Below are 16,778 nucleotides of genomic sequence, written 5' to 3' on the forward strand. Positions count from 1 at the left end.
GAATAAGTCTACCAACAATAACCATATATATGTACACAAGTGTTAATTGGTGTCATTGCTCAATAGTCATGACCTGCAAGGGACTCATGGCGTCCATGTACCACTCGTTCCAGATTCACTCCTTGGACCCGAGCTCATAACTAGGCCATATCCTCACCCCCGGTCAAATATGCCTGTTCATATCTAGGCCTCATCCTCACCCCCGGTCAAATGAACCTTTTCATTTATATATATATTCGTATTTATTCTCACATTGTTTTCAATAATCGAATCATCATTTGTATCTCAATTTCACCAAGAAGATCATATTAACTTCTCACTATAACATCATCAACCTGTAAGTTCTAACCCAATGAATAGTGGCACGAAGCCCACATAATCACTCAATCATTAGCATATAGGAATTTCAACCACACACATCATGTTTGAAGACTAGCCATACTTTCTCCTATCAATTTCACAACACATACAATCAACTAATCAAAGTATAACTCAAGTAGACCGTAAACTACCTCGAATGTAGAGCTGGAACAATGCAGATTACTCCGCTATAGCCTTTCCCTTCCGTAAAGCTCGGAACACTCAAAGTCTAGCAATTAAGATGCTAAGTGAGTCATAATTATTCTAATCACAAAATCAATTCAAAGAACACCCTTCCCTTTAGCCCCATTCCAATGGGCGAATGATTCCTAGGTATAAATTAACCTAACATTGGCCTTAGCAACCACCAACTATCAATCTACAAGGTTATTTAATCAAAACATCTATTACAAGCAGTTTCCATGGTCAAGCTACCATTTTTATGAAACCCTAAGTCTCAATTCACTTAGTTCATGACTCTAATGGTTCAATTCTTGATTAAAAGGTGATAACCCAAGATATTAGATGAAAAACACACAATGCATTTATAACCCACCAACAATTGAAAGTCTATTAGGTTCTAGGGTTACTATTTTTAATTCACCATTGTAGACCCATGAAAGGGATGATAATCATGAAGATGAAAGCGTAATAATAGAAGTAATGGTTGAGACTTACCTCTCAAGTATATTCTTGTCCTAGCTTGGAATTTCGCCCTAGGTGCTTGTGGGGAACTGTTTTGGAGTATTATGAATAAAGAATTCGAAACTAAGTGTTTAAAAGCCGACATTCCTTCCCCATCGACCGCTGCGGCTATCCATCCGTCGCTACAGCAGTCCTGCCCGCTGTAGCGGACCTCACTAAATCCTTCCCTGCTGTGGCGAGACTGATCCCGCTATAGCGGCACTGCTACAGCGGTCCAGTTCCTGCTATAGCGGACACACCCATACTCGACTGACCACGGCGGCGAGAGGCCTGCACTACAGCGGTCCAGCCGCAGCGGCACTTCTTCCGCTGCAGCGGTGCCACTGAAGCAGTATGCTCGCTAATTTCGCTGCTTTTCAACTCTACCGCCCAACATTTCATCTGAGGCCTCACAAACATAAACAAAACATCTATATATAAAGATACCATACGGCCTCACTCGTGGCCTCGGAATTGCCAACGGAGTTCTAATTCCCTACGTCATCCCCCAATGGACTCAACACAATCAAATAATAATCACAAACAACAAGTTTTCAGTTCTTAGACTTATACAATCGAGTTTCTATTAGCTCGTTCTACCCTTGGGAAGGTTCTATTTGGTGGGGTGATCCTATATTTCCCATAACGACTGGGAGGTCGTTACACCAGATACCAATTAAAATACCGTTCGTCCCCGAACGAACAAAGATGAGGAATCTAGGAAAAGTTACCTGACTCGGCGAAAAGCTGAGGATACTTGCTACGCATATCCGATTCTGTTTCCCAAGTAGCTTCCTCCACTAGGCGATTCTTCCACAGAACTTTCACGTATGGTTCACTTTGCGTTGGGCTTATTGCTTCATGAATTTAATTGAGGGCTTTCAAATTATTTATAAATATGTTTAGAAAAATGAGAACAATGGTGAGAGAGCTTCAAATCTTGCAAGCATACCAGAGAGATTTGAAAAAATTTCAGTGGACGAGATTGAACCATAGTTCTTTCAAAATGAACTTGTACTCTCAATAAGGTAATTTTGTTTAGTTTAAGGTTTCCTTTTAGTTACATGTGATAATATGTCAGTGGTTACTTTGTCAGTGGAGATGACACGTCCAATGTTGGTAGATGAATAAAAGTTCTTTGTTTTATTTTGTGGTTAAGTAACTAACAATGAGATGTTTTTTCTTAGTTAAAATTTAACTGGGCTTTTGAGAAAAAATGGTTAGCTTTAAGTTTAGGGACAAAAATTTCCACTTTTTACATATATTAAGGAGTATTTCTATTAAGTAATAGACATTAAGGACCAAAAAATAGTCTAATTCCTATATAACAAGGGACCATTTTGATAGTTTCCTCTACAAAAGCCTCTCCTTGTACCTTGAAAATCATAAATTTGTCAAAAAAAGGAGAAAGGAAAAGAGAAAAATGAGAAGTGTAGGGACATTTGTACTTTTGGCCCTATCTTGTGACGGTCTTTAATTCTTGTCCCTCGTGACAAACTACTCTTTTGCAACATACTCCCTCTATTTCATTTTATGTGGACATATTTTTTTATTAGCTTGTGCCAAAAAGAATAATTCATTTCTATATTTGAAAATAATTTACCTTTATATAATAATTTATAGTCAAACAAAATATATGTGACTCATATAACACCACAAGTTTAAAAGTTTTCTCTTCTTTTTAAATTCCGTGTCCAGTTAAATAGATTCACATAAATTAAAACGGAGAGAGTATCAATTTATGTTTCTACATCATAATATCTCACTAGTCATTCTCTATGCATTTAAAGAATTTATGAGCCGCTAGGCAAAATTTGAGTTTGAAGGCTAAAATTACAATATTTTAAAAAAAAAAAAATAGAGGGAAATTCGCCCTTCTTTTGGGGTGGTCTTTAAATTTTTCCCCTCATATTTGAAATATTTAAATTTTGCCCTTCAGCTAAAATCCATGGGTTCCAGGTTCGAACCCCCCACTCAGTAAATTTTTTTTAAAAAAATCTCAAGCCAGAATTTAAATTTCGCTATGCCCCCACCGACATACACTTGTTAAAGAATTACCAAAGTTATGCCGGACCCGGCATACTTATGCCTTATGGGCAGACTTGGCATAAGTATGCCGGGTCTGGCATAACTTTGGTAATTTCTTCACAAGTTTATGCCGAATTCGGCATACTTATGTCTTATGGGCAGAACTAAAAGTATGCCCCATAAGGCATAACTTTTCCTTAAGACATAGACTTTGTCTTATAAGGTAAATTTTTAGTTATGCCTTAAGGAAAAGTTCTGTCTTATTTCCTTAAGACATAGACTTTGTCTTATAAGACAAATTTTTAGTTATGCCTTAAGGAAAAGTTCCGCCTTATGGGGCATACTTTTAGTTGTGCCTTAACTAAAAGTCTGCCCCATAAGGCATAAGTAGGAAAAGACTTTTAGTTAAGGCTTAACTAAAAGTTTGCCCATAAGTATGCCGGACCCGACATAAATTTGTTAAGGAATTACTAAAGTTATGCCAGACCCGGCATACTTATGCCAAGTTTGCCCGTAAGGCATGAGTATGTCGGGTCCGGCATAACTTTGATAATTCCTTAACAAGTGTATGCCGGATCTGACATACACGCGACCCAAACCTTGCCTTGCAATTTTTTTTAAAATTTATGCTTGAGCGGGGATTCGAACCCAGAACCTCATGATTTCTGCGTGAATGCTCAGGGTTGCAATGCGAAAGGCAAAAATTAAAGACTATCAATATGCGTGACATAATTTAAAGACCACAAATATGAGGGGCAAAATTTAAAGATCAGTCTAAAAGAAGGGCAATCCGCTCAAAAAAAAAATGATAATAGACAAGTGTAAGGAACAGACCCGACCCGGCCCAAACCTTGAGGAACACGCTTTCTTTCTGGTCTCAACGGTGATACCTATATATGAATGTGGATTCTAAATTCAATGGTGTTTTGATATTTTGAGATAGCTCCAATAATCCTTACAACATCAGAGTAAAGGAAGGAAGAAAGGAAGAATTGAAAATGGTGAAGGTACGAATGAACACGGCTGATGTGGCTGCAGAGGTCAAATGCTTGCGTCGCTTAATAGGGATGCGCTGTTCCAACGTTTATGATCTTTCCCCTAAGGTAACCCCTTTTTCATCTTTCGAATCACCTTTTTATGTCAGATTTCTATGATTGATGTTTGTTATTCTGGGATTGCAGACGTATGTGTTTAAGCTAATGAACAGTAGTGGAGTTACTGAATCAGGAGAGAGTGAGAAGGTTTTATTGCTTATGGAAAGTGGTGTTCGCTTGCATACCACTGATTATCTCAGGTACCCTATATACTACTCCTTTGCTTTTCTATGGAAAACATGAAATCTCATTTTGATAATTTTCAGTGCATTTAGTGTTTTTAATATCTACTTCAGTATAAAAAATAGAAGGATATCAAATTTGATTTTGTTGTTTTTTGGTGCAATTAGCCAGTGTTTTTTTTTTTCCTTTTCATGACCGAGAAGTCCTTCTACGGCCTACCCTTGGGACCGACTGCATCCCTCGAAAGTCAGATGCTAAGTCACACGTCTCTTGAACTTTTCCACTTGAACTAAGCCCTCGGGGCCAATTAACTCATTTAGCTCGCGTTTTTAAAAACAAGTCCTACCCAAGAAAGGTAGTTTCAAGTATCATGAGTCCATAACCCAAGGAGATGGGGAGATTGATGGTGATGTCGCACATCATATTGGGGCGGGGTGGGTGAAATGGAGGCTTGCATTTGGGATCCTGCACAATAAGAATGTGTCGCCAAGGCTTAAAGGTAAATTTTACATAGTGGTGGTTAGACTGATTTGTTGTATGGAGCAGAGTGCTGGTCAGTCAAGAAGGCCTGCGTCCAGAAGATGAATGTAGCGGAGATGAGGATGCTCAGATGGATGTGTTAGGAGGGATTGATTAAGAATGAATATATATGGGGCAAGGTGGAAGTGGTCCCCGTGGCGGACAAGATGAGTGAAGCGAGACTGAGATGGTCCGGGCATGTGAAAAGGAGGTGTGTGGATGCGCCAGTAAGGAGGTGTGAGAGGTTGGCTATAATAGGAGTTAGAAGATGTAGAGGTAGACCAAGAAGAACTGGGGGAGGTGATTAAACAGGACATGACACAACTTCAGTTTATTGAGGACATGACCTTTGATTGGAAGGTGTGGAGGTCGAGGATTATGTTAGAAGGTTAGCAGGTTAGTAGGTAGCCGAGTGTTCTTCTTGTTACTAGTATTAGTTAGTAATCACGTAGTTTCTTTTCTGTATTACTATCTGTTGCTTCATTTGCTTTTTATCGTGCTATTTTGTGTCATATTTTTCTTGATACCATGCTTCAAATCCTTTTCTTTTTCTTTCGAACTGGGGTCTATCGGAAACAACCTCTCTACCCCCACAAAGGTAGGAGTAAGGTCTGTGTACATCCTACCCTCCCCAGACCCTACTTGTGAGAATACACTGGCTATTATGTTGTTGTTGTTCTAAATGCAAAAAGGGAAAGAAAGCAACAAGGCCCAAGGGGCTTGAAGCAAAAAGAAAGAAATGAAGTGCACACTTGAACTGCACACTAAAGAACACCAAATCATATGAAATTGCAATCAAAATAACTAATTTCAGTATCCAATATACAATAATATGAACTTATCCAACCCCTCAAAGTTGAGATTGACAGAACCAAATGCTTCTCGCTTGGGTAACTTTGCATGTCATTATTTCAAGCACACATTCTTATAAAGCCCATGATATCCCTTGATTTTTCTGCATTTAGCATAATAATAGAAAGTCCAAGACGGGATATAAGTTGATGAGTAATTCTACCATGCCTCAGTCTAGAATGAGTTGGCAATTTTTAGTTTATTTAATACTATTCTTTAAGAAAATACGGAAATGCTAAATGCACTGAAACTTAAGTAGAAATATGAAATATGATTTGGATTATTTCAGTGCATTTAGTATCTCTTTTTGATAAGTGAAGATACTAATTACACAGAAAAAGTACAAAGTAGAGTTAAATTTGCATTAAGTCTGGATAGGGATATGTGTGAGACTTAGAGGACCTATAGTTTTAGTTGTTTGGTTGGTAGGATAAAGTATAACAATCCCCGGATAAAATGAGGGATTATTTATCCCGAGTTTGGTTATGGGTATTAATTAGTCCACGGAATCATTTTGTACTAAAATGGGGGGATTAGCTATCCCATATAGGAGGAGGGATAAGCTAATCCCGTGGGATATCCCAACCCATGGAATGTCCTTGTCTGGCGCATCCCGGTAACTGAACGATCCCTTAGAGAACTCCTAATTTGCCAAGCCAAGTAATTTACCCATTTTGGAATGAAATGGGTCCGAATAGAGCAGAATGGATACAGAGGATTTGTAGATCCCAACTAGTTGGGATTGAAGCATAGTTGTTGTTATTAATATATAAGTAGAAAGTCCAAGTTCGGATATAAATAATTTAGAAAAATAAGCTCAAATGTTTTAGTGGTTGTTTTTCTGCTGTGAACCATAGTTGATTATCCATGGGAAATGCATTACTTCATTGTTGATCAATGACATATGCAATTTGATTCTATATGGTTTATTTATCCATTTTCTGAAGTTATATTTCCTTCTTTTAGGGACAAAAGTAACACTCCATCTGGATTTACACTTAAATTGAGGAAGCATATAAGGACGAGAAGGCTCGAGGATGTGCGGCAACTTGGTTATGACAGGGTATAGTGCATATGCTGTGGTTCTATCGCTGCATTGGGTTTATTTCATTGTTTGGGAATTTTCGTTTGTTCTTTCTCCTTCAATTAGTGGTTACTTTTGTGATCTTTTATCTTATCCTTTCTTTAATCTTTTTGGTTTCAGATAATTCTCTTTCAGTTTGGATTAGGTGCCAATGCTCACTATGTGATATTAGAACTATATGCCCAAGGAAATATACTCCTTACGGATTCTGACTTCATGGTCATGACTCTCCTACGGTCACACAGGTAGATTATTTGCCTTTTGTTTTGCTAACTTTTTCTCCTTCAGCTGAACATGTCTATGTAATGGGTCATCGTAAGCGTGTAAGCGCCTATATGTGTTTTCTGTTGCCATTTTTCTTCCAATTCCCCTTCCCTATGAAATTATCCCAGATGATTGCTGTAAGATGAAGCCTATTGGATGGTTCAACTATTTAGATCACTTAGGATTCTGTTTAACAAGCAAAAACTGTTTGATACTGCTGAACATGGTTTCATAAATGACTCATTTTGTGATCTTCTTCTGGAATGTAAACAGATCGGATTTAAGCCCTTTGGGCTAGCATGTATCTTGATTTTTTTTCCCTTTTCTGAAATGCTACTTTGAGCTGCATCAACCTAAATTTTGAGTACAAATTATCAAGCCATAAACCTAGGTCTTTGCAGTCTCTGGGTATCCTCATAATTTTGCAACTCAAGTTGACATTATATAGGATTGTTGTTGTGGGCATGAATATTGCAAAGCCTGATTTTACATGTAACTCACACATATGCAGGGATGATGATAAAGGTCTTGCTATTATGTCTCGCCATCGATATCCAGTTGAAGTATGCCGAGTCTTTAAACGGACAACTACTGAAAAGTTGCAGGCAGCCTTGAAGTCTTCAGCCCAGACTGATAAAATTGAACATGTGGAAGATACTGAACGGGGAAATGATGGACCTGATGCACCTCAACAAAAGCGGGGTAACCAAAAAAGTGTAAAAGCTACTGATTCTACTAAAAAGGGTAATGATGGTGCGCGTGCAAAGTCACCAACATTGAAGGTGGTTCTTGGGGAGGCACTAGGTTATGGTCCAGCGCTTTCTGAACACATTATTCTGGATGCTGGTTTGGTACCAAATACAAAGATTGACACAGGTTTTAAATTAGAAGGCAATACTCTTCATTCTCTGATAGAGGCGGTTAAGCAGTTTGAAGACTGGCTGGAGGATATTATACTGGGTGAGAAAGTTCCAGAAGGCTACATCTTAATGCAGCAAAAGGCTTTGTCTAAAAAGGATTCCAGCATGTGTGATAATGAATCTTCTGAGAAGGTTGAACTGTTATCCTACATTTTGAGATTTTTTAACCCCTGTGACCATTTATTTTTCTTTGCTGGACCTATATAGTTCCAGAAGAGTGATTTATTTGAGACTTTCGTTTCTGCAGATATATGATGAGATCTGCCCGCTGTTACTGAATCAGCTTAAGTGTCGGGATTTTATGAAGTTTGAGACATTTGATGCAGCATTGGATGAATTCTATAGTAAGATTGAGAGTCAACGTTCTGAACAACAGCAAAAGTCCAAAGAAAGCACGGCAATGCAGAAACTTAATAAGATCCGCAATGATCAGGTCTGCGTCACATCTATTCTATAATCATCGTCAAGCATTTCAGTTGGTTGCTCTAATTATTCTGGGAAGTATGGGTTTCAGCCTGTGAATACTGGCTTTCTTGAATTCTGTGAAAAATTGAAAATGCTGTCTAATCTCTGGAGCAAGTTCTGACGAATGGATAAGTGGTACGTACTTTAAATGGAACAAATAAGTTGGACATAATAATTTTTCCTGAATGGAAGTGGTAGGGTGCCCAATGAGCAACTTGTTTCTTCATTTAAAGTATGTAGCAATGAAAGAAAAAAGAATCTCCACTGGGACAGGAGATAATGTTTAATAGATAATCCTGATGACAAATGAAGTTTCTAGGATTCCATAGTGTAGATATATTGCAAGATGTCAGAAACATCAGCATGTAATTTGCCTATAAAAAACAGCCTGCATTTCTGGAAAGAGATATACTTGGGAATAGATGTTTGAGGGCAAGGTAGATTGGCTCACTGTCTTTCTTGGAGGGTTTTTAAACCCTAGTGGTTTCCTGTTTAAGTTTGTCAAATGACTTCTGTCTGGCTAATCTCTTTTTATTATTAACCTAGCTCCTTTGCATTCATGAAAGAGAATAACTGGGTCGGCCATTACAGAAAACTTTAGCATTGGTCTGATGATTCATGTCTGCAACTATGTAATACAAAGTAGTTTCTAAATGACACACTGCTATAGCTTTGTTTGATTGACCCGTTATCAGTCTCCAGTCACATCTCAGTAAACCTTGTACTACTATACTTTTTGAGTTCAAAAGCTTTTTCGATATTGATGCAGGAAAACCGTGTTGTAACATTAAAGCAAGAAGTTGAACGTTGTATTAAGATGGCAGAGTTGATAGAATACAATTTGGAAGATGTTGATGCTGCCATCTTAGCAGTACGTGTAGCTCTTGCTAATGGAATGAGTTGGGAAGATTTGGCTCGAATGGTGAAAGAGGAGAAAAGATCTGGAAATCCAGTAGCTGGACTTATTGACAAGCTCCATCTTGAAAGAAATTGCATGACTTTGCTCTTAAGCAACAATCTTGATGAAATGGATGATGATGAAAGGACACAACCAGCGGACAAGGTATGCTGACCTGAGATTCCTTTTTCTTTAAGAACCCACATTTCAGTATTGCAAAATTGTTTACCTACCTATATATACTGTTTGTGTAGCATTGATGTTGATTCAAGTCTTTTAGTTAAGCTTGTGATTGGTTTTAAAAGAAATGCAGCTATTAGAGCATGAATGGCAGTAATTGTGTGTCCATTTTTGTGCTCTCTTTTCATAGGTTGAAGTTGATCTGGAACTTTCAGCACATGCAAATGCTCGACGGTGGTATGAAATGAAGAAAAAACAAGAAAACAAGCAAGTGAAGACTGTAACTGCTCATGAAAAAGCATTCAAGGCTGCTGAGAGAAAGACACGTCTTCAGCTGTCTCAGGTAGCCAAAAATCTGATGAGTGGCTATTCACAGTTTGTGTTGTTTAAGCGTTCAGTTAATCTATGTCTTCTTAGTGGTTGTTAGCCTGAGAACTTTCAATTTTCCATCTACTGGGGGCCTTTCTTGACATTGATGTTGGGGTTTCCTTTGGAAGTTGTAGAAGTTTTATTGATGTGATTTCCGAGAAATCTTTTCCATAGAACTGGTTGCTTTTTGTCTTGTATGAATATGATGCCTGGATGTCTTTGTTTCATAGTATGTTGCCTGTGTATCAATCGTCCATTGAAGTTGATAATGTAGAATTTAACAAAAGTGAACTGTTAGCTTAGTGATTGGCCCCACAGTTATCTAAAAAGCATCTTATTGGGGACATATATAAGCACTTTGCTGTACATGCATAAGCCTTTTTATATATTTAGTTTCTCTATGGACTGTTGATGAATATGTTATAGGAAAGTAAAGAGGAAAAAAAAGGCCTTTTGATACACTTGAAGTTTCTTTCGTGATGAAATATACCTATCTGAGGGGCTGTTATTTGTACTGGTGAGTGACACAATACTTCTCTACTATAAATATGCAGGAAAAGACAGTTGCTGCGATTTCGCATATGCGCAAAGTTCACTGGTTTGAGAAATTTAATTGGTTCATCAGTAGTGAGAATTATCTAGTCATAAGTGGACGTGATGCACAACAGAATGAGATGATAGTCAAGCGATACATGTCCAAGGGAGATCTGTAAGTGAATTATACAAAATTTGTTGTCAAGATGATTCAAGTCCAGATTAAGAACCACTTTAGATGCTTTATTTAGGTATTGAGAAGGCAATCAAAATGTGTTTTTAATCAAACATTTATTGGGAAAATGTATTGGGGCGGCAAGCTACTTTTTTCTTTTAGATATTGATGCATCGAAAAGTTACGCTCCAGTTAAATGATACTTTTTCCATTTTTGAGCCGTTCCAAAATGTTCGGCCCCATTTTATAATACTATTATTCTATATAACTTTCAAATTTTAAAGAACTCAAATTTATTTTACTCTTCGAATCTTAACCTATGCTATGATGCATTCTCTATCAAGCTATATTTTTGAACGTTACTTCAATATTTTCTTCACGTATAATAAACAAGTCAAATTAACATTTTAAATCCTGTGCCCCACCAAGCACAGACATACAGATATAATGTATGGAGTTTAGAGATGTTACTTCCTGTGTTGTGTTATTCTCAAACTTTCAGTTATTGGAAAGGATGCATTAGTTTATGATGACCCAAAAAGGAAAGGATTACATCCGATTTGCTAGAATGGTGCAACTGAATTAACACTTTATAAAGTATAAGCAATTCAGAGGAATAGAATGGGACAACTTTGCACTCTGTGTCAGAATATAGTTGTTTGACAGAAGAAAGACAGGGAAGGTCGGATTTCTGCCCTTAACTGATCCAAACTTTTGGCGCTACAATACCTTTAATCCCCACCTATTCATTTATAAATAGCACTCCTTTTTCTTTTTTAAATTTAAAACTGTATGCACATTGTTTCCTAACTGATCAGTTCCCAACTAATATATGTCTAGTTCTTTGATGACACCAGATATCTAAACTGCCTTGTGAATTTGGTTAAGTTTATTTTGTTCCTTTTTTCTGTGATAATTTTAAGAAAATATTTCCTCGACATAGGTACATCCATGCAGATCTCCATGGAGCTTCCAGCACTGTGATCAAGAATCACAAACCTGAGATGCCAATACCTCCTCTCACATTGAACCAAGCGGGGTGCTTCACTGTAAGTTGTGCAGATTTCAAATTATTGTATCTGCTGTAGGTGGGAAGCAGCAACCTCACAATATTTACTGAATTACGATGTAGGTTTGCCAAAGCCAGGCATGGGACTCAAAGATAGTGACTAGTGCTTGGTGGGTTTATCCTCATCAGGTCAGTAAAACTGCTCCTACAGGTGAATATCTAACAGTTGGAAGTTTCATGATCCGTGGTAGAAAGAATTTTCTTCCACCAGTCCCTCTTGTTATGGGCTTTGGAATATTATTTCGCCTGGATGAAAGTTCTTTGGGGTTTCACTTGAATGAAAGGAGGGTCAGAGGTGAAGAGGAAGGATTAAATGATGCTGAACAAAGTGAGCCATCTACAGCAATTCCTGATCCAGACTCAGAGGAGGAGTTGTCAATGGAAACACCCACTGTAGATATGCAAGACACAACAGATGTGCCAAAGGAGAGGTCAAGTGTTTCGGGTGTTTCTTCTGAAGCTCAATCCAATAATGTCTTGAGCATCTCTGATGGTAATGCTAGCAATTCAGTCAACTCTTCTGTTGAAGTTAACAGCATTAATAATGATGGTACATCTGATTCTTTGGGGATTATGGCTGCTTCTGGGACATCACAGCTGGAGGATCTTATTGATAGAGCTCTCGAAATTGGATCTTCTACTGCATCTACTAAAACCCATGGGGTCCCTTCTCCACTAGGATTTGCAGGGCAGCATGATGATGAAGAAAAAAAAGTAACACAGAGAGAAAAGCCTTATGTTACAAAAGCTGAAAGAAGAAAGCTTAAGAAAGGCAGTGAGAGCACTGAGGGTGCACCCACTGTGCGAGGAAAGCAGTCAGAGGAAAATCAGAAGACGCAGAAGCAGTGTGAGGGAGATGTAAACAAAGTAAAGTCTGGTGGTGGGAAAGTCAGTCGTGGGCAAAAGGGTAAACTTAAGAAGATAAAAGAGAAATATGCAGATCAGGATGAGGAGGAGCGTCGTATTCGAATGGCTCTGCTAGCTGTGAGTATTGTAAACAGTTTGTGTTTTCATAATGGTTTCATTTTCAGTGGTCTGGTTTTGTTCCGCTCCTCATTTTTGCAGGCGTAATGATCTTAGTATGTGGCTTCCTGCATTGGGTCTTGAAAAGCTTTTGCTCGGAATATCTTGGTACCTTATAAAATAAAAAGAATATCATGCTTTACCGACGTGACTTAAATTTGAGGATATCATACAAGTGAAGCAGATATAGGTTGCATTGTCATAAATGCATTGTTAAACGTTATTTTTTGGGTAGGGTCAGGGTGGGTGGTTATAGGGTTTGGAGTGCACTAATAGCGAAAGAAAAGGTCAGGCTTCTAAGGTAAAGATGCTCATTCTGGTCCTGCTCTCTGGATCCACTCCATACAGTTCTTTTGGGTCTTGTGAACTGAGCAATATATATCAGGTACATAAAAAAGTTTCTTTTGTATAACGTGGAGGTAGCCGGGGGCAATGTGGATACCCTGCATCAAAAAGTACTTTTTCATGGCTTTTTGAGTTTATTTGATAGTCTGATCAATATGCCTTCCTTACCTCAAATTTCTTTCATACAACCATATTGGAGGTGAATGTGGATTGAGCCCTGCATCAAGCAAGTGCTACTGTGTAATCCCCTTTAAAAAAATTACTTTAATATCGTTTTGAAATTTATTTGATCTAGTCTGGTTAATATGCCTTCCTCTCGTTGATGCTATGCACTGACACTGCCTCTTTTCCTTTTCCCAATGGTGTTTCATGTTACCTGTCCAAACTTTCTTCCTGTTGCCAGAAATCTTGGCCATACCAATCCATGTTTAGATGCTTTCATTCCCATTGCACTGGTAGCTCTAAGCCTCTACTTAGGAGTTGCTGATCCTGTTATCATACTCTCTGCGCATATCATGTGTTTGATGATCTATTTTTGTTTTGGTTGGATTTCCTCTTATCATTTACCATTTGGTGCTTGTTCACACTTGGGTCTCCATCAGAAATGTATGGATTCACCAATGAGCAAATATGTGAATTTCTCCAAGATGTTTGTATTTTCGTTATCTAGCAATGCTTGCATTAGTTACAGTTTCAATGAATTTGCAGTCAGCGGGGCAAGTAGAAAAGGTTGATCAAACAACCCAGAGCGAAAAGGCTGATGCAGAACCAGATAAGGGAGCAAAAGCAACTACTGGTAAGTTCTATAGCTGTTTGTATAGACTAGCAAAAATGAAGCAGTGGTAAGTTGTATTGGATTTCTGCAAGATATAATATTGCTGCCAAGTGGGATGTTACACACTTTTTCTGCATTTGACTGCGGTATGAAATGTTGACTTGTGTTTGTGTTTGATTGCAGCAAAATCTTTTATTTGCCATTAATATATGTTGTCTCTGGTCAAACACTTTTTGGCAACTGATAGAAGTTATGCAGTGACACATGGCATAACATTCAGAAATCTGATTTCCCCCATAATAAAAACCGGTGGTAGAGTTTTACGTTAAATGGAATTAGCTTATATTGCTATTCACATCTGTTGTGTCTTTTGGTGTATCTTAGGACAGATAAATGCCAAAAGAATTTCCATAAATGGGAGCGGTTCATTTTCTAAATCTCTACCTTCCCTATTTGGAAGAGCGTTGTGGATTGTATGCTTCTGGTTATTGATTGGGGGGAAAGCAGGGATTATTTGAAATAAATACATAGCAATGCAATATGCGTAGAGATTGTTCTTTTGACTCTGAGTTTGTGATTTTGTTTTGTTTCTATGGTCATAGGGCCTGAAGATGATGCTGTAAAAATATGTTATAAGTGTAAAAAGCCAGGTCATCTCTCTCGGGATTGTCGAGAAAATGCAGATGAGAGTCTGCAAAGTACATCGAATGGAGGGGATGGCCATTCTTTAACCAATGCGGGCAATGCTGCTAATGACAGGGACAGGATAGTCATGGAGGAGGAGGATATCCATGAGATTGGTGAAGAAGAGAGAGAGAAATTAAATGATGTGGACTACTTGACTGGAAATCCATTGCCAAATGATATTCTGTTATATGCTGTGCCGGTCTGTGGTCCTTATAATGCGGTACAGTCCTACAAATATCGTGTGAAATTGGTGCCAGGCACTGTTAAGAGAGGAAAAGGTACATCTTTCATGCTGTACTGTTTTTGGAAACTATTTTTACCTGTGTCTGTTAAGGTCTTATACTGAGAAGTGAAATACTTTAGCTCAGTAAGCACAGATTCTGGCTTAAATTCTCATTTATATGCTGTTTCGCTAGAACCATTTTTTATTGCCTTGGCTTTTGTTCTCTATGGCCATAGTTTTGTTGGGTGATGCATATAGGAAAAATTTAGTTGGACTGACAATTTTTCTCCTTTGGCAGCGGCCAAGACAGCCATGAATTTGTTTAGTCACATGCCTGAGGCCACGAGCAGAGAGAAGGAATTGATGAAGGCATGCACAGATCCTGAGCTTGTTGCTGCAATTATTGGTAATGTTAAAATCACATCTGCAGGCCTTACTCAGCTGAAACAAAAACAAAAGAAAAGCAAGAAGTCGAACAAAGCATAAAGCTAGTCAAGGAAAAGCTCTCTATACAATGGCTATAGTATAACAGTGTTAGTATTTGTCCTTATTCGATGTAAATAAGGATGTTTTTTTGGTTTTGATCCAACTATATGCTTAAATCTTCAAATTAGGGTAAATGGTTTCTAACCCCCTGCCCCCGGAATATCCCACACGACAAATGTAGTAGTATAGTAGTACTACTATATAACTATACTAAATAACTACAAAAGAGGTGGCAGCCATTGTTTTCTGTGTGATATTAATTACCAAACTGATTCCTAGAATGTTCTTTGGCATTTTTTTTGGAATCCATCTCTCAAATTTTGATATGAAAAATATGCTACTCTATCTCAATTTATGTGATACTTTTTTTTTATTTTTTTTAATTTGTCCCAAAAAGAATGATACATTTTTATATTTAGAAATAATTTAATTGGAAACTTTTCCTCTTACCATTAATGAAATGATATACAACACAAATATTTATGGTTTATTTTAGACTATAAGTTTTAAAAGTCTTCATTTCTTTCTTAAATTTCACGTCTAGTTAAATTATATCACATAAAATGAGATGAGGGAGTAAATGATTAGATCATGTTGGGAGACGAGGCGAGCCAAGTCAAAGCCCTTGACTTGCTGTAATGAGTGGTTAGACTTGGCTCAACTAAATTTGCATTCAGAAATCTTTCTGCTTTCATGTATTATCCAAAGCTTTAATCTATCAGATTTGGGAAATATTTGCACAAGTGGAATAACTGAGATGCTTCTTTAATGAGACTAAATTGTGAAGGGTGGGATTTTGCTGAAAACTCACCCACCACGGCAAAAGTTGGGTTTTAACTGTATTATGGTTTGGATAATGATACAAGTTTACATCACTCTTACAACATCCTTACTCCCTAATTCTAGTTCATTTTTTTGCACGGATTGTCCTTCTTTAGGGGTGGTCTTTAAATTTTGCCCCTCATATTTGTGTTCTTTAAGTTTTGTCCTTCGCTTGGATACCTGAGGTTCTGGGTTCGAACTCCCGCTCAGGCATAAAATAAAAAAATAATTTCGCAAGGCAAGGCTGGGGGGAGTGTATGCCGGATCCGGCATACAATCCTTAAGGAAAAACTAAAGTTATGCCGGAGGGGACAGACTTTGCCTTGAGACATTTTTTATTTTTTTTATTTTTCAAGGCAAACTTTTAATTATGCCTTAAGGAAAAGTTCCGCCTTATGGGGCATACTTTTAGTTATGTCTTAACTAAAAGTGTGTCCCATAAAATATAACTAAAAGTTTTGCCTTATGAGGCATACTTTTGGTTATGCCTTAATTAAAAGTCTGCCCCATAAGGCATAGTTCCTTAAGGAAAAGTTTTGCCCCATAAGGCATAACTAAACTATACCTTGAGGAAAAGTTATGCCCCCCTCGAGCATAACTTTAGTTTTTCCTTAAGGACTTTATGCCGGATCCGGCATACAATCCTTAAGGAAAAACTAAAGTTATGCCGGAGGGGGCAGACTTTGCCTTGAGACATATATTTTATTTTTTTTTACTTTTCAAGGCAAACTTTTAATTA

General features: G+C 37.8%; 1 protein-coding gene across 1 annotated transcript; it reads left to right on the plus strand.

The window, feature by feature from the left end:
* Positions 1-3,910: 3,910 nt before the first annotated feature.
* LOC132626698 (uncharacterized) lies at positions 3,911-15,498 on the plus strand. The gene is made up of 14 exons (XM_060341648.1): positions 3,911-4,175; positions 4,254-4,366; positions 6,687-6,783; positions 6,925-7,049; positions 7,580-8,120; positions 8,236-8,421; positions 9,223-9,516; positions 9,722-9,874; positions 10,455-10,609; positions 11,553-11,658; positions 11,742-12,662; positions 13,755-13,842; positions 14,424-14,786; positions 15,030-15,498. Exons 1-14 carry the CDS (start codon positions 4,071-4,073, stop codon positions 15,215-15,217), a joined length of 3,435 nt encoding a protein of 1,144 aa, XP_060197631.1. The 5' UTR covers positions 3,911-4,070; the 3' UTR covers positions 15,218-15,498.
* Positions 15,499-16,778: the final 1,280 nt, after the last annotated feature.

This window comes from Lycium barbarum, chromosome 2, assembly GCF_019175385.1.
Source record: "Lycium barbarum isolate Lr01 chromosome 2, ASM1917538v2, whole genome shotgun sequence".
In the NCBI taxonomy this organism is placed as follows: Eukaryota; Viridiplantae; Streptophyta; class Magnoliopsida; order Solanales; family Solanaceae; genus Lycium; species Lycium barbarum.